The sequence below is a fragment of the Salmo trutta genome, chromosome 12 (assembly GCF_901001165.1).
Source record: "Salmo trutta chromosome 12, fSalTru1.1, whole genome shotgun sequence".
NCBI classification, from domain to species: Eukaryota; Metazoa; Chordata; class Actinopteri; order Salmoniformes; family Salmonidae; genus Salmo; species Salmo trutta.
Genome location: NC_042968.1, coordinates 14086368 through 14104407, shown reverse-complemented (window position 1 = coordinate 14104407; position 18040 = coordinate 14086368). Strand labels below are relative to the sequence as shown.

Sequence of the window (18040 nt, the reverse complement as noted above, 5' to 3'; positions counted from 1 at the left end):
TGGAGAGAGTCAGGTGCAGGGGTCGCTAAAAATTTGCATACACACCCTGTCGGACCAATTAGAATGAAAGGACAAGTGCACCGGGGCGGACCTCTGTGTCGATCAGCATACCCCAACTAAACAGGTGCATCGCAACACACTGTATACAGTAGTCAGCAAGCCCGCAGACAGGCGATCTGAGTTTGCCCTGCCTGACTGGCTTTATTAGTAAAAAACAATATTGGCCTACCGGTATTTCTTTCTCTATATTTTTCTTTATTCTACAGAGGTTCTCACTATCACATGGTATAGCAAAAAATGCCAAATAAATGTGTTTTTTTGGGGGGTTGAACTAGCCGTCAAAAACGTTATTCACCTCCATCCTAAAAATGTGCTCAAAGTCCAGACCTATGATTAGGCAAACTATGGGTGTTTATTTGAATGAATGAATGCACTTTTGTATCCTATGCTTACTTGTATAGAAAGACAGACTTGAAGTGTTTCGTGAGAGGTTCCTCGTCTATTATTCTCCGTTTCTTTCCATGTCTCATTCGAAAGCTTCGGAAACAAAGCGCATTCCCAGACCGGTCATTTTCCATTCCGTGAAGTGCATCCTATTGAAGCAGCCTATTGAAGCAGCCGAACTAGCGGTCAAGGAGGGGAGGTCATTGGTGTGGAGGACTGAAAGAAACATGTTTTTTTTTTTTACGATGGTGTGTAAGTATTCACTTCCTTGAACAGTTCAATGTGTAGAAAAAAAATATGAATATACTGACCTTAACCACCTACTTCTAAAGTGTAAGACGAAACAAATATTTTTATTTAACATGTTTAAAAATAGCGTATTTAAGCAATAATGTGGTATATGGCCAATGGCTAAGGGGTTCTTATGCACAACGAGGAGTTCCTGGATACAGCCCTTAGCCGTGGTATATGGCCAATATACCACAAACGCCCGAGGTGCCTTATTGCTATTATAAACTGGTTACCAACGTAATTAGAGCAGTAAAAATAAATATTGTTTTACCTGTGGTATACAGTCTGATATACCATGGCTGTCAGCCAAACAGCATTCAGGGCTGAACCACCCAGTTTCTAATGGAGATTATAGGCTACTTTAGCCACCGATTCATGAACATGTGATTCAAGGCACATTATAAACTCGGTGGTTCAAGCCCTGCTGATTGGCTGATCAAATCAAATGTATTTATAAAGCCCTTCTTACATCAGCTGATATCTCAAAGTGCTGTACAGAAACCCAGCCTAAAACCTCAAACAGCAAGCAATGCAGGTGTAGAAGCACGGTGGCTAGGAAAAACTCCCTCGAAAGGCCAGAACCTAGGAAGAAACCTAGAGAGGAACCAGGCTCTGAGGGGTGGCCAGTCCTCTTCTGGCTGTGCCGGGTGGAGATAACAGAACATGGCCAAGACGTTCAAATGTTCATAGATGACCAGCAGGGTCAAATAATAATCATAGTGGTTGTCGAGGGTACAACAGGTCAGCACCTCAGGAGTAAATGTCAGTTGGCTTTTCATAGCCGTAGTGTCCGTATACCACAGAGTCCGTATACCACAGGTATGACAATATTTATTTTACTGATCTAATTACATTGGTAAGCAGTTTATAATAGCAGTTAGGCACCTCTGGGGTTTGTGGTATATGGCCAATATACCATGGCTTAGGGCTGTGTCCAAGCACACCGCGTTGCATTGTGCTCAACAGCCCTTAGCCACAGTATATTGGCAATATACCCTCCCGGCCTTATTGCTTAAATATAAAACTTGTACAATCTGTTCTGTGGAACAAGGAAATGGCATCATTCATTGACCCAGACCTGTTTCATTCTATCATTGCCATCTAGTGCCTCATCTGTGAATTTGATTAATTTAGCTCATATAAAAAAAGAAGACTGACATGTTGTAATTTATTTATTAAAACTATTCACATGGCCATCAATGTACCAAAGGGATATCCTTTATAAAAAAAAAAAATTCACAAGTGCTTCTTCAGAAGCAAATAGAAACAAAAAAAACATTTTAAATGAAAAGGAACACAAAGACCCAAACTTATATTTTTATCAAACATTTTTAAAAAGCGTTTGAGCTTGATAATTCATCTCAGTTAACAAAAAAATCCTACGGCTGATTTGGATTTCAAGTAACTTACATTACATGCCAAAGTATAGTCTTTATAGAAACTTTATGATATGACACCAACATAGAAGCAAGAACCAGCAAACAATGCATATTAAATTCAAGTACAATCTGGGGTTATTAAGAGTCCATTAGAAAGCACTGCTGAACTGTGTAAAATCTATGTCAATATCCTGCTAGTGCAGAGCCAAGAGTGTGCCACCCTCCCCATGCTGAAGACGAGCATTGAACACAATTCTCTAAAATGTTCCCACGTCTGCACAAATCAAACTGTAAATGTGCCCGAAACACAAAAGGGGAAATAAAGTAAAAAAAGGATCTTCAGCCTACAGAGCCAACTGTGGAGAACTGGACACTTTCCAAGCAAAAAGGTTGAGAGGCTGACTGACTTCTCAATCCTCTCCTCCTCCGTACATGTCAGACAGCTTCTTGAAGCGCGGGCCCCACTGTTGAAGGAGGTCGTAGTCCTGGTCGTCTCCTGAGCTGGAGGAGTTGAGGGAGCTGAGAGAGCCGGCCTCAGAGCCACCTCCTTCATAGTCAAACACCAGGAGGGAGTCGTAGGGAGGAGCAGTGGGGTCGTTGTCAGCTGCCTTCAGGTTCTGGTCAACAGAAAGATTACACGTTACCACCTTGGTGAATACACAGCACAAATTCTAAACAAGCAAACTGACATTATCCATGTTAAATCCAGTTACTTGAATGACAAATCATCCCCAGAAGACTTAGATATGATCTTAACTGTGCATTCCACTCACATTATAAATCAGTTCAAGACTTTACTCACATCATCAATGAAGTTGCCTATGTCGGCTGGGTTGGCGGGTCGTGGGCGATACTCTGGCCGGGCCATGGTTGGAGCGATGTCATTACGGAAAACATCCGGACGGTTATCCAGACCTCTGTGCAGAACACTCAAGTCGAAATCCTGAAGGTGGAAAGATGTACAGACATGCATTATATTACAAGATCATGCTGTATATAGATTTTCCTACTGTATTATTGATTGTGTGTTTGTTTATTCCATGTTTAACTGTGTTGCATGTGTCGAATTGCTTTGCTTTATCTTGGCCAGGTCGCAGTTGCAAATGAGAACTTGTTCTCAACTAGCCTACCTGGTTAAATAAAGGTGAAATAAAAATAAATCAGAAGACACAGAAACATCAACTTTAGAAACATTGACTGATAGATGTGTTATTGCATATCCCAATAATAAATGGACACTTGGGAGAGCCTAGTGGGCTTGTTCTGAGCTAGGCTGCAGTCCAAACACTTAAAAAGACCCCTCAGCTCTCAAATTAAGTGGACACTTCTGATGACGTCTGACGAGTGTACACTTGCAGGGCAAGGGGCGAGGGTGGAAGGAATTATTTTTAAAAATGGACCACCCTTGCCGGAAATTCGTCACTCGTGCATCCCGCAATGATTGTGTTTTTAGCCACCGGTAGCTTTATATGCACTTCAGTCAATTATGAGTGCATGTCTACTCATTAAACAGAATTATTAATATACACCTACTGTATGAAAGCTAGCAAATTAATTACATAACTAACGTTAGGCTGCCTAGCTGGAACTAGAAAATGTTTTATTTCTACAATTTCCAAAAGACAACCAAAAAAAACATTTACGAGACGTGTTTGAGTCGTGTGCATTAGTAGCACAATTTCTAACTTATTTGCATTTGTTTTTACTTACACTTGTATGTTGACTTCTCCATGGATGGGGTGGCAGGGTAGCCTAGTGGTTAAAGCGTTGGACTAGTAAAGGTCGCAAGTTCAAATCCCCGAGCTGACAAGGTACACATCTGTCGTTCTGCCCCTGAACAGGCAGTTAACCCACTGTTCCTAGGCCGTCATTGACAATAAGAATTTGTTCTTAACTGACTTGCCTAGTTAAATAAATTGATGTTTAAGTTTGCCGACTTTTCTTAGCGGATGTACAATCGTCACAAATTGAATTATGGGGAGTTTCAGGCCCCGGAGAAAACATAATTATACACTCGCAAACGTGACTAAAAACAAGGGCTGAGGGGCTTACATTGCAAACTTCCATTGCTTGGCTAATCATTTGGACCGCCCTCCAAGATGGCGACGGGGATTCCCCCAAGGGCATAAGGTGAAGGTAAGTGGACGAAGGTGTGTCTTTTGAGTCTGAACCACAGCCCTAGTCTGGTGTGCTCTTCCCTCACCTGGTCATCCTCGCCACCTCCCTCCTCGTCGTAGTAGTAGATGTTGTCCCTGACATCGTCTTCCTGCAGCAGAGGCTCCTTCTTCTCGCCACCTCTCTTCCTCAGGAACATGAGCAGCAGAAGAGACAACACTGGAGCACAACAAACACACAGGGCCTTAACACACTTGCACTTCATTGTGTATTAACAACTACATATGTAGGCTTTGAGGACAGCAATGACCAAACACGTTAGTGCCATGTTAAACAAATGAACTTACATAGGAGTAGTAAAATGGCTCCTAGAATTCCCAGAATGCTAGAGAGGCCGAAGCCTGCTACAGCTTTATCGGCGCACTGGACATCAGCTCCTTTGCAGTCACACACGGAGGCCAGGATGGTGCTCTCCTGGTGCAGGCCCTGGTTGTCAGACACTCTCAGGACAACCGTGTAATCTCCACTGTCCAACATAGTCTTCAGTGTCAGGATAATGCCAGTTTCTGAGATGGAAAATGGTAACATTTAACATCAAACAATGCAGTTCTTTTAAAGGGGGGGGCTAGTACTGTAGTTCTGGGAAAAATCAACGCATACTTGAGTCATTCATTCTGGCAGTCCAGTTCGAAAGGGACGACCCCTGAAGCTGTACAGTGTATGGAGCAGCGAAGCCCGCTCCGTCTTTATCAGTGATTGATAGCAGCTGTGGGGAGGACTCCTTGTTGCAGACCTTAATCATCCTCTCGTCGATGGTTGGAGGGTTGTCATTCACATCCTCCAGCTCTATGATAAGGGTGCCAGTGCCCGTTGCTGGGATTTCATCTGCAAATCCAAATTAGAGCACTGTCACTCAAAAGGTCAAGTTTAGGCTGTGGTCATCTTCTAAACTTGAAATATGAACAGTTAATATTAGAGAAAGGGTTAATTGAAATACCGTTGTCAGTGCCCAGAACAACAACAGAGTATTTGTTGTCTTGGACAAAAGTGGATTCTCTGTCCATGTCTGTCTTGACTTTTATCAGCCCAGTGTCTTTGTTGATACTGAGCCATCCAGCAACATCATTCTTAATCTTGTATCTGTGAAGTAAATGTACAAACATTTGTCACAAATTATCCTCTTCAAATCTTACAAAAATATAATAAATTGTAAATGAAGTTCTAATCTTACGTGACTTTCTGATTCCTTGCAGTGTCTGGGTCTGTGGCTGTGTACAGAACCAGGTCGCTGTCCACAGGGAGGTCCTCAGGTTTTCTGATAATCTTTGCCACTGGGTTGAAGACTGGAGCTTCATTCACATCCTCCACATTCACTATAACAGTAGCAGTGGAGGTGGGCAGAGGGAAGGCAAATGGGACTTCATTCGCCACAGTGACCAGCAGAGTGTACTTGTTGTTCTTCTCAAAGTCAAGGGGCTGTATTGAAAGAACAGGAAAGCCAATCAGAATAGGAATCCTTCAGACATTATAGAATCAGGATAATGGTGTTTATATCTACAAGCATACACTCCCCTACATATTTATTTGGACAGTGTAGCCAGAACTTAATTTGGCTCTATTCTCCAGCATTTTAGGTCAAATGTTTCATATGAAACAACGGTACATAACAGAACTTGAGGGTATTTTCATAAATAAAATAACTATGTATCTAGTCGCCCCCATTGGAAAGAGTCATAGGTATTTGGACAAATTCAATGTATTAAAAGTAGTCAAAAGTTAAGTATTTGGTTTCATATTCCTAGCACGCAATAACTGCATCAAGCTTGCGGCAACAAACTTGCTGGACGCATTTTCAGATCGTTGTGCCCAATAGAAATGAATGGTAAATAAGAATCCCTTACTGTACATAAGAATATGTTTCTGAAGAATTTTACATTAATGTGGATGCTACCATGATTATGGATAATCCTGAATGAATCGTGAATAATGAGTAATGAGAAAGATCATACCCCCAAAACATGCTAACCTCTCACCATTACCAACAACCATTTTTTGGGGGTATGATATTTATCCCTCGAACTCACTCATCGTGATTCAAGAGTCATTCATGATTATCCATAATAAAATGGTAGCATCCACATGAATGTAGAAGTGTTTAGAAACATTCTTATTTACAATAAAAGAGACTCCAAAATGACAATACATTATTTACCATGCACTTCTATAGACCCCTTTGTGTTTGCAAACATTGCAGCATAAGAGCGATACGCACAAGTTGGTGGCAGAACAAGGGAGAGTTCTTATAGAACGCCAGCAAAAAAACTATTTACATGTTGCTTGTAGTGCACATGTAGACCTTAATCATCCTCTCGATGGTTGGAGGGTTGTGCATTTCACACTACTTTTGTATTATAATTGGATTTTAAGCCTCATATGAATGTGCTGCTTAATATAATGTTTGTCATTAGTGAATTTGTCCAAATACTTAAGACACCTTCAAAATAGGGGGACTAGAAAAAGTACTTTATTCCTAAACTGTATAAAAAAAAAAAAAAAAAAAAAAAATGTATTTAACTAGGCAAGACAGTTAAGAACAAATTCTTATTTACCATGATGGTCTGCAAAAGGCCTCCTGCAGGGGCGATATGTATGAAAATACTCTCAAAAAGAAGTGACATTGTGTACTGTCGCCTCATATGAAACATTGAATCTCAAATTTAAAAAAATGTATAGTATAGAGCAAAATTACATTTCAGCTTCACTGTCCAAATAAATTACTAAGGGGAGTGCAAATTGCTTCCTACAGGATACCATTCTAGAGTAGAAGCTAAAAAGCAAGTGACAGGCTGCTTTTGCTACACCTCCAGAGTAGCAGCTCAATTACATCTATTTGAAAAGATTTCAACATACCTTTTCTGTCGTAATGATGCCTTCCAGCTTGCTAGGGCCTGTGCTCACGTTGAAAAGGCCTTCAGGGTCCCCGTCAACTATCTTGAAGGTGGTGGCCCAGGCAGAGGAGTGAGGCTCATCCCCATCAGTCACTGGCATTTTCACCACCAAGGCATCTACTTTATTCTCTGGGACTGACACAGTGTACTGTGTCAGAGGAGGAGAGAAGCAAGATCATAAAGCAAAGGGCAATTCGATTATGTGTTAACACGGTTTTAAGGCTTCAATTTGAAATGTTGTCTTCACAAATGTGCTTACCGAAGGCGTCACAAACTGTGGCGCGTTGTCATTGCTGTCCGTTACTGTAATGATGGCTTTGCCAAAGCTGGTAAGGCCATTTCCCTCCATATCAGCAGCTTGGATTTCCAAAGTATATTTAAGAATTTTCTGAAACAAATTTAGTAAACTAAAATCACAAAATGTAACGCATGAAGAAGGTACACAATGAATAAATGACCAACAAGACTATCGATTTGAAAAGAGACCAACCTCTCTGTCCAACCCAGGTGCGTTAACCCGAATCCCTCCAGTCACAGAGTTGATGACAAACATGTTGGGGCTTGGTAGTGGAGGCTCCTGACTGAGAATGGTGTATCTGACATCAGAATTGGCAGAGCCCTCCTCATCAGCATCAGTGGCTGTTACCTGCATGAACTCATCACCTGAACAGAGTGAAAAAAAAAAGTACAGAATCGTCCTAGCATTATTTTCCTTAAAAACCATCACATCATTAAGTACTGTAAATACTGAGCGTGTGTGTGAACATACCTGGTTTTGCTGCCTCAGGGACTGTTCCCATAAATGGATTTTGGGTAAATACAGGTTTGTTGTCATTTTGGTCGATGACTTTCACAATGATCTCCATGGGTGCCTCAGCCTTACCTGCACCCACGGCAACAGCATGGGCTAGGAGCTACAGAGAGAAGTAACAAATAGTTTAAAACTACATATAAAAATCAGTTTTCAATTAAGTCAAGGGAAGAAAATTAGGATACACAAACCGTACAATGTATTTGTCTTTTTTCTCCCTGTCCAAAGGCTGGGTCACATAGAGAATCCCAGAGTTTTTGTCCACAGTGAAGAGTCCCACAGGAGGTTGGTCTGCCCCATTGCCAGTGATGCTGTACAGGATTTTCACCTCTTTATCATTGCTGGACCTGATCTGGTTTACAAGGATGATAATGTTCACGTCAATTACAAAATGCCCAACACTGATAATGGAAAAACAATCCTTAACCTACAAGACACTTACCTGCACCATATTCTGGGGGAAGGGGCCTCGCTCATTCTCTGGGAAGTTGACGGGAGGAATGACCCAGTCCCTCTTCCTTCTTTTCAGACCTCCTGAAGACTTGGGGAAGCTCAGAACAGGTAGAGACAGACTTGATCCAGGCTGTGGAATTGAAACAAAAACCATGAAATATCAAGTCTATGGTTTACAGGCACTAAAATAAAAATATTTTTACAAAAACTGTCAGCAAGTCATCAATTGACCTGAAGAATAAGAAAAATCTGTTTCAATGACAGAATATTTCAAGCTATAGAAGCCATTGAAACACATCCAGAGAGATGCAGTTGCCCATCTATCCACTAGAGGACAGCATAGTCAATATTAATTTGACCAGTCGTATACCTGGGGCTGGGTGGTCATCTCATGGTGATGGTGGTAGTGTCTGGCCTCATGCAACACTCTGACTGGAACAGTGATCTTCTTGCCCATGGACTGGGTAGAGACATAGAACTCCTTATGTCCATTATGCAGAGTCACCCCCCTCTTCAGTTTCAGCGTCCCGTCACCATCTACTTTGAAGCGTGAATCCTCGGAGTGAAAGAGAAAGCTGGTGCGGCTGGTGCAGTCATCAAAAACCACTGAAAGGTGGTCAAAAGATATCCTTTTAAAATTATCATCACAACCATAATTCGTATGTGGGTCTAAAAAAAATAACAATTCAACAACAGGAGCATAATTAAAGCACTGTCGCTTTAATCTCAAATTCATAACAGAAGAGCCCTTATTCTATCAGTGCTTTCTAGATAAACTGCCACCACAGACTCACTCAGTAAATTTATGAATGGAATACTGGTCACAGTAACAAAGCAGCAAATGGCCTTCAAAAAAAAAAAAAAAACACTAGGCCTAAATCACCTCATGATCACAATTCTGATCTGCTGCAAAGACATTATGCAGGGCTTATTATTTGCAACATGTCTGACTTGCAAAGGAGTAAATTGACCCATATCCTCATGTAACTAACATGACATGTATAACTAGTACTGTGCAACTTAGAACAATATACCAGGTAGAGATGAAGCTGTCATTGTATACAAGTAGTCTACCAGAATCATCCAGCCCTGGGTTAAGACTCAAGGACAGGTGAGCAACAACCCCTGGTTTCACATTACTTCTAAAACATCCTGAGACATAGACCTAGCTCTACAAAAGAGGCCTGAGTCACTTAGGGGCATAATGAGACACTCAAACCTATTACATTTACATTTACGTCATTTAGCAGACGCTCTTATCCAGAGCGACTTACAAATTGGTGCATTCACCTTATGATATCCAGTGGAATAACCACTTTACAATAGTGCATCTAAATCTTTTAAGGGGGGGGGGGGGGTTAGAAGGATTATGTTAACAAAATAGTACTTTTTAATGACGTACAATTCAGTTTTTCCCCTCATCTTTCTGTAGTTCATTTAGGCCTAGACTGCCCATAAAACATGTCTGTTTAAAACCCCTAAATCAATACACCTCTTTCCAGCCTAATGAACTGGCTAAATGTTATGCAGAAATTCTGTAATTACATAAAAACAAGGTGGGGTTGAGAAGTAAAACTGAATTGTAGTATGCCACAGTACACACTTCTGCTTATTCTATTGATAGTTAGGTACTAGAGAATCAGGTAGGTAGATGTACAGCGACTACCACTCTTTAGGCCAGAAGGTGGTTGTCTTGAACAAATTAAAGAAAGCTGTAGGTGGTAAAGCTCAAGTGCAGAGCAATAAAGAATCAGGCCACCTGTCACAAAAACATTTGTTTTACAACTGGCTGTCACCAACGAACTCACACAGGAGAGAAATCTCACCACTGTTTTGATTGTTGGAAGAGTTACTTTAGGTTACATTGTTGGTAAATCAGGCCTAAGACTGTTGTGTCGTCTGCAAACTTGATTCTGCTGTTGGAGACGTGCGGCCACGTAGTCATGGGTGAACAGGAAGTACAGGAGGGGGATAAGTGGAGATAACCGTGACTCAACGCTCCAGTCGCATTTCTAGTGCATACGGATGACATGCCTTTTTTCCCCCTGCCAATTTGATAAACCATTCTAAATTAAAACAAATTTTACATACGAGTAAAGACAAGATTAAATTGAGAATAGTCTGTTGGGTGAAAATATGATCACATGAGAGAACAACATGTGCAGCCTGAGAAGCTTTTTTTGAAACTTTTTCAAATAATGAATAGCCTATAGTCGCACCAGGGGTCCTTTAGATTTCAGAAATTTGCATTTTCAAAACTCAGACCATCAACAAAACAAAAAACTGTGTTTTTAACCATTTCACCTGCGTTTCATATTGAAAGTCATGTTTTTGCGCCAATAGAGTGCGCATGGGGCGTGCAACTATAGTTTTCATTCATACAAGTGTCACACAAGACAGAAAATAGCTTCATTTTGATCAGATGACAGAAGTGCAATACTATTTGGCTAGCAGCCATACAAATAAATGAGCTTACAATGAAAAAGCACGGGCTTTTGGGCAAAAATGATGCATGGCCATCATATATTTCAAATGTGTATCATAGAAAGAAAGCAGCCAGCTATATTTCTTAATGTTTTGCTTGAAGTTTATCTTGCATTTTACCAGAGAAAAGTAGCTACACAGTTGGACCCCCTTTTCCTCCAGAACAGCCTGAATTATTTGGGGCATTCTACAAGGTGTCAGAAACATTCCACAGAGATGTTGGTCCATACTGACGCGATGGCATCACGCAGGTGCTGCAGAGTGGACGGCGGTATATTCATGCTGCCAACAGCCTGTTCCATCTCATCCCAAAGATGCTCTATTGGGTTGAGGTCTGGGGACAGTGCAGGCCACACAAGTAAACTGAACTCTCATGTTCCATGGTTGTGGCCCGTCTGTTAGCTTGCACCGTTCTTGACATTGTCTTTCGACCTCATCAACGAAATGTTTGACCCACAGGACTGCAGCTGACTGGATGTTTTTTTGTTTGTCGCACTAGTCTTGTAAACCGTAGACACTTGTGTGTGTGAAAAGCCCAGGAGGGCGGCCACTTCTGAGATAAGGCATGCCTGGCACCGACAATCCTCAGTCGCTTAGGTTACTAGTTTTGCCCTTTCTAACGTCCAATCGAACAGTAACTGAATGCCTCAATGCCCATATGCCTGCTTTATATAGCAAGCCACAGCCCCATGACTGTCTCTAGCAGCGATCCATTTTCGTGAACGGGGGTGGTGTACCTAATAAAGTGGCAGGTGACTGTATTCGGGACAAGGGACTTAAGCATATCTTCTCCGCTAAATGAACTAGCCTACAGCCTATAATGGCATGGCGCAGTCAGATAACATTACCGTAGGCTGACTACTTCTGTTCTTCTGAAATACATTTTTCCTAAAATAAAATCATGGATTTATTGTGATGTGTGTATTAAATAGATTTATTACACTTTAAAATGTATATGTTCCAAAGGTGCTAGGGATGTTAACGGTTACTGTTAGCCACTGGAAATACATTTGACTGGTCATGCTTAATTTGTATAAATTTAGAGGAATTATACTGAACAAAAATATTAAAACGCAACGTCTAAACTATTGGTTTCATGAGCTGAAATAAAAGAGTCCAGAAATTTTACATAGACACAAAAAGATAATTTCCCTCATTTCACACACAAATTAGTTTACATCCCTGTTAGTGAGGATTTCTCCTTTGCCAAGATAATCCATCCACCTGACAGGTGTGACATATGAAGAAGTGGATTAATAAGCATGATCATTACACAGGTGCACCTTGTGCTGGGGACAATAAAAGTCCACTAAAATGTGACGTTGTGTAACAACCCAATGCCACAGATGTCTCAAGTTGAGGGAGTGTGCAATTGGCATGCTGACTGCAGGAATGTCCACCAGAGCTGTTGGCAGTGAATTGAACGTTAATTTCTCTACCATAAGCCGCCGCCAATATAATTTTAGAGAATTTGGCAGTACGTCTAACTTGCTTCACAACCGCAGACCACGTGTAACCATGCCAGCCCATGACCGCCACATCCGGCTTCTTCATCTGCGGGATCGTCTGAGACCAGCCACCAGGTCAGCTGATGAAACTGTGGGTGTGCACAACTGAAGAATTCTTGCACCAACTGTCAGAAACCGTCTCAGAGAAGCTCATCTAGCCTTCAAAGTGGCCTAAGGCACTGCGTCGTAGTTGCTAGCTATGCCACTAGAGATCCTGGTTCGAGTCCAGGCTCTGTTGCAGCTGGCCGCAACCGGGAGACCCATGGGGCAGCGCACAATTGGCCCAGGTTCGCCCGGGTTAGGGGAGGGTTTGGCCGGCTAGGATGTCCTTGTCCAATCGCGCACTAGTGACTCCTGTGGCGGGCTGGGTGCAGTGCACGCTGACACGGTCGCCAGGTGTTTCCTCCGACACGTTGGTGCAGCTGGTTTCCGGGTTAAGTGGGCACTGTGTCAAGAAGCAGTGCGGCTTGGTTGGGTTGTGTTTCGGAGGACGCACAGCTCTAGACCATCGCCTCTCCTGAGTCCGTACGGGAATTGCAGCAATGAGACAAGACTAACTACCAATTGGATGCCACGAAATTGGGAAAAAAGAGGGGTAAAAGTTTTTAAATATTCTTTTAAAAGATATATATATATTTTTTTTTACAAATTCAAAAGAGAAGCTCAAGGCCCTCACTGGGGTCTTGACCTGACTGCAGTTCACGTTGTAACCGACTTCAGTGGGGAAATGCTCACCTTCGATGGCCACTGTCACACTGGAGAAGTGTTCTCTTCATGGATGACTCCCGGTTTCAACTGTACCGGGCAGATGGCAGACCGTGTGTATGGCATCATGTGGGTGAGCAGTTCTGTTCAACATTGAACAGAGTGCCCCATGGTGGCGGTGGGGTTATGTATGGGCAGGCTTAAGCTATGGACAACAAACACAATTGCATTTTATTGATGGAAATTTGAAGGCACAGAGATACTGTGACGAGATCCTGAAGCCCATTGTCGTGTCATTCATCCGCCGCCATCACATCATGTTTCAGCATAACGCACGATCCCATGTCCCAAGGATCTGTACACAATTCCTGAAAGCTGAAAATGTCCCAGTTCTTCCATGGCCTACATACTCAGACATGTCACCCATTGAACATGTTTGGGATGTTCTGGATCGAGGTGTACGACAGCGTGTTCCAGTTACCCGCCAATATTGCACAGCAATTGAAGAAGAGTGGGACAACATTTCAAAGGCCACAATCAACAGCCTGATCATCTCTATGTGAAGGAGATGTCGTGCGCTGCATGAGACAAATGGTGGTCACACTAGATACTGACTGGTTTTCTGATCCACGCCCATACCTTTTTAGGCATCTGTGACCAGATGCATATCTGAGATCCATAGATTAGGGCCAATTTTTTTTTATTTAACTAGGCGAGTCAGTTAAAAACAAATTCTTATTTACAATGACGGCCTACCCCGGCCAAACCCTAATCCGGACGATGCTGGGTCAATTGTGCGCTTCTCAATGGGACTCCCGATTGTGATACAGCCTGGAATCGAACCAGGGTCTATAGTGACGCCTCTAGCACTGAGTTGCAGTGCCTTAGACCGCTGCGCCACTCGGGAGCCCCTAATGAATTTATTAGTTGCTCCCCTAATATGAACTGTAAAAATAAAAATAAAAATTGTTACACGTTGCGTTTCTATTCTGTTCAGTGTAAATTGTCGCTGATGTTTTTATGTCATTAGTCGTCATGCATCTTATTTATCACACGTGCACAGCATAGAGCCTAGTTTGAGAGGAAATATCACCTGTCAGACAGCAATACAGCTGGATGCTGCTAGAGTGAAACATGTGTCCAGTCACTGCGCAACAATTATAAATGCAATTGTGTGATAAAAACATGGTTTTGGTGGCCACAATTAATAAGAGGATCCCAGCTTTCTATTGCCTTTGCATTCTAGTGCATAGGCAAGGTAGGCAGGCTATGACATGTTTCAACCACTTTGCAATATGAGCTGGAGGCTGTAGGCCTATGCATTTTAATACTTATGTTTGAAACCTGAACATTTTACTTCATATTATGGGGCATGTCTTACCTTGCTTCAAAGCAGCCTAGCCAAAATTCCACCATAGAAACGTGGAGGCAATTTTTTATAAAGATTTCCTCATATGCCATTGAAACCAGCATTTCTCTCCTGTTTTATTGGTTTTCATAAACTTTCATTGTCGAGAAGCCAAAATCTTAGTTATATTAGTGAACCCATCCTAGTTGTTGCATCTTAAGTTTATCAGAGATGATCATCCCGGTCCAATATGGAACCACACTGTTAAGAACTAAGTTAAGAACAGCACTTAGTTGCATGAAAATATCCGCCTTACAATTTCATGATCCCCACAGGCCTAGCTATACCCGCATAATATTGCCCAACAATAGCAAGACACTGACGTCAATGTTATGGGTTAGGAGTGAAACTAGAATGGATTCCTGACCTTGCCGCAACATGTAGATGAAAGTACCAAACTTTCTGTATCATAAGAGACAAGAATAGATTATACTGAGAGTCTGTAGAGGTCTTCCCGTAACATATCCCAAAGGGAGGAGAAATAGTTGTAAAGCAATGACTAAGACTACCTCCTTATTACTGTAATATTGGGTACTAATCATGGAACATGATCATGGGAAATAGGTTGCTACACAAAGGGATTGATTGAGGCAGTATTTCTAATTTCCTATCGATATGCATTATTCATTTGTAATATGCTGTCAGTTGACGTGAATGACAATCAATGTCAGAAGTCACTCAGAGGAATCTAGGCCAGCCTAATGGTTGTTCCAGGAAGTCTAACCAGTTTTACTCTACTGATCAGATCTTGTGCCTACACGCCCAGTTAAACTACCAGAGATGTAGCATGTCTCAATTAGTTCACCCAGTCTAGTCAACCGTTTTACATAGGTCACAACTTGATGAAAACATAATTAAAAGCCATAATGCAAATCTAGCCTACTAAATTGGTCACACAATTGTGAGTGAGACTTTGCTTTCTTAGCAAAGGTGTGAAAAATCCCTCCATTAGTCCCAATGCTATACAGACAACACACCACAATGCTATTGTAAACAAACTAACACTGAGAAAACAGGGGAAGAACAGTGCCATGCCATATTTGCCAAGTAATGGTTTGTCTGTACAATGTAGAACTGTGGCAGTTTGATTAGGAATCAAGGGAGACGGACCCAAATCTTGAAAAACAAAATACTTCCAATTGAACCACTTCTCACAAATTGAACAATGGATAAACATTTATCAATGTGTACTGAAATATTCAAAGCAGAAACTAAAATGTAATCTGAAGTGATGACACCCATTTCAAAAAAATATATTTGGCCTTACGCAGCATTCAAAACTGCGACTCGGGAAAGAAATAAAGGTCAAATCATGACGCCATTGATTTTCAGGTCTGAGCTCTTTAAAGAGACCCGAGTTCCAGAGTTGGAATTGTTTGTTGGATGACAGTTCAAAATGTTTCAGTCGGAGCTCATTTTTTCCCCGAGTTCCCAATTGTTTTGAACGAGGCGTTAAACATTTTTGCTCAGTCATATGCCAAGAGCGCTTAAACTACCATTTGTTAGTTCTTACCTTTTCCTAGTCTCCGGCCACTTTGTAAGTGATTTCTTTCCACTTTGAAAATGTACATTTCCGAATTGAAACCTGGTATACATTTTGACTCCTCCGACGACCCTGGCTTGAAAGCCTTACAAAAAGGAAAAAGCAAATAACGTCAGTTTTATTATTTATAAATCAACTACACAAGGTCATGAAATCAATATTCACCAGATTACCTTAGAAATGCTATTATACTACCATAATTACCACTCATTACTATTGTTGTTGATCTTCTACAAATACCACAGCACCCTACTGAGAAATGTGGCACAAGTATAAATAAAAGCTAAGAATAATACAAAACAAATATCCGGGTGCGTTAACCTGGTAAAGTTAAATAATCGACCAACGCAACGCTGGCTAAAACAAATATACCCAACAAATCATGAAAACTTAATCATAAATGAGTTAAAAAAAAAGACCAGTAGGCTGTAGCTGAACCAGTATCTGTGACTTAGTGTTCCCAGGTAAATGGCGTAGCCTACATTGCATGTTACTTTCAGAGTAAAAACAAAAATCTTACCTGGAGAAACAATGTTAATAACCCCAACTCCACGAACCAAAAGGCCCCCATTTGTTTTGAATAATTTCAGAATAGTCGTTCCACCAACAGTAAAAAGTAATCAGTTTACGCGTAGACGGGGGAAAAGTCTCTTGCTCAAATGTGTGCTTTCTGGATTGTCGGTTAAATTGAAGAAATGAGTTTCAGCAGGTAGTTTCTGGATAGTGCCGTGTGCAGGCAGGTGACGTCGCAAATCCGCTCGCTCCAAGTATGGGCATGGAGGAGAACTGCTCCTTATACCCGCACCTATGAAACACAGGTAAATTGTCATAATCCAGAAACCCACAGTAAGGGTCCTATGTTCCAAATTATTACACAATAATGTGAGAATTCCGATCGAGAGGAGAAGCACTGATGAGGACGAGTGGGTTCAGGATCAAACACGGATGTCAGTCATTCCATTTCATGATCAACGTAGTTTCAAACAAAACACAGTCAGCAACACTGACAATAATTTCACACACTGGAGTTGTCTATATTTGTCAAAAGCTATAGTTTGTCAAAATAAACTTCACATTTTAACAAATGACTGATAAATACATATATTTTAATCATGGTAAAAAAAAACATATACAATTTCTCCATTTGGCCTAGTCGAAATAAATGCCGAACATATTCTTCACCATACGTTTCCTCTGCTTGTAGTAAAGTCTGTGTGTCAATGTGAGAGACCCTGTGCTATTCTACCACTACCACTTCTCTCAAAGGAACCATTCATTTTGCTAGTTTGACCACAGACCGCATGATCCTAAAGCCTGTCCAGTTGGGGAATGAGACACTTTATTAAAATCAACCCAATTTTATAAAACCATTATAGTACTTAAATACTATTTATGTTGAGCTCACGTTTACTCCTCAACGCTCATACCAATGAGTAGCCTAAACATCTCCAGTCAGCCTAACATATCAGTACACAAATGATGTATTGTAGATGGGCTTTACTCCACTACCTGAGGATTTCTGTGGACCTGATTGGCTACAAATACAGGACAAATTGCTATCACATCCCCATCATCCTCACCCCAGACATGGTGGCAGATCAACATTACAGACCCTGCTTGCTTTGGATTCCCTGCAGCCTTGTGAAGCAATGGTTGAATGACGTGAGTTGACTCATAAGTCTATGGTGTCACCTTGTAGAACCAAATACGTCCTATAGACCTAGTCTTTGGTAACCTCTATAATATCAATTAAATTATTAAGATATGGAGAGACCGGGCTGTTGGAGAAAATAAAAGTGCTTGAGGGTTCCCGAAGGGAAAGTATGACGTGCAAGATATTTCTTTATCCATTCAGTCAGTGACCTTAGAGTACAGATAATATTGTGGATCATGAGTTTCAAATGTGATCAGTTTGTGACCCACATCCAAACATCACTTCCTTCACTTTTAA

General features: G+C 41.4%; 1 protein-coding gene across 1 annotated transcript; it reads right to left on the bottom strand.

Moving 5' to 3' along the window:
• Positions 1-1894: 1894 nt before the first annotated feature.
• Positions 1895-16891, bottom strand: LOC115202968 (B-cadherin). Its single transcript, XM_029767176.1, has 16 exons — positions 16610-16891; positions 16060-16174; positions 8812-9047; positions 8431-8571; positions 8185-8340; positions 7947-8091; positions 7668-7840; positions 7437-7565; positions 7140-7325; positions 5461-5705; positions 5227-5369; positions 4890-5114; positions 4577-4795; positions 4318-4448; positions 2917-3057; positions 1895-2731 (listed from the first exon to the last, which is right to left on the bottom strand). Exons 1-16 carry the CDS (start codon positions 16658-16660, stop codon positions 2525-2527), a joined length of 2643 nt encoding a protein of 880 aa, XP_029623036.1. The 5' UTR covers positions 16661-16891; the 3' UTR covers positions 1895-2524.
• Between the last annotated feature and the right edge of the window lie 1149 nt (positions 16892-18040).

What these genes read in the sequence shown, in the direction of transcription:
- LOC115202968 (XM_029767176.1), bottom strand. Translation starts at nt 16,660, where the DNA reads ATGGGGGCCTTTTGGTTCGTGGAGTTGGGGTTATTAACATTGTTTCTC. An exon ending in TATTAACATTGTTTCTCCAG is followed by an intron (nt 16,175 to 16,609) that starts GTAAGATTTTTG and finishes CCTTTTTGTAAG; the next exon opens with GCTTTCAAGCCAGGGTCGTC. An exon ending in TAGGCAACTTCATTGATGAT is followed by an intron (nt 2,732 to 2,916) that starts GTGAGTAAAGTC and finishes TCTGTTGACCAG; the next exon opens with AACCTGAAGGCAGCTGACAA.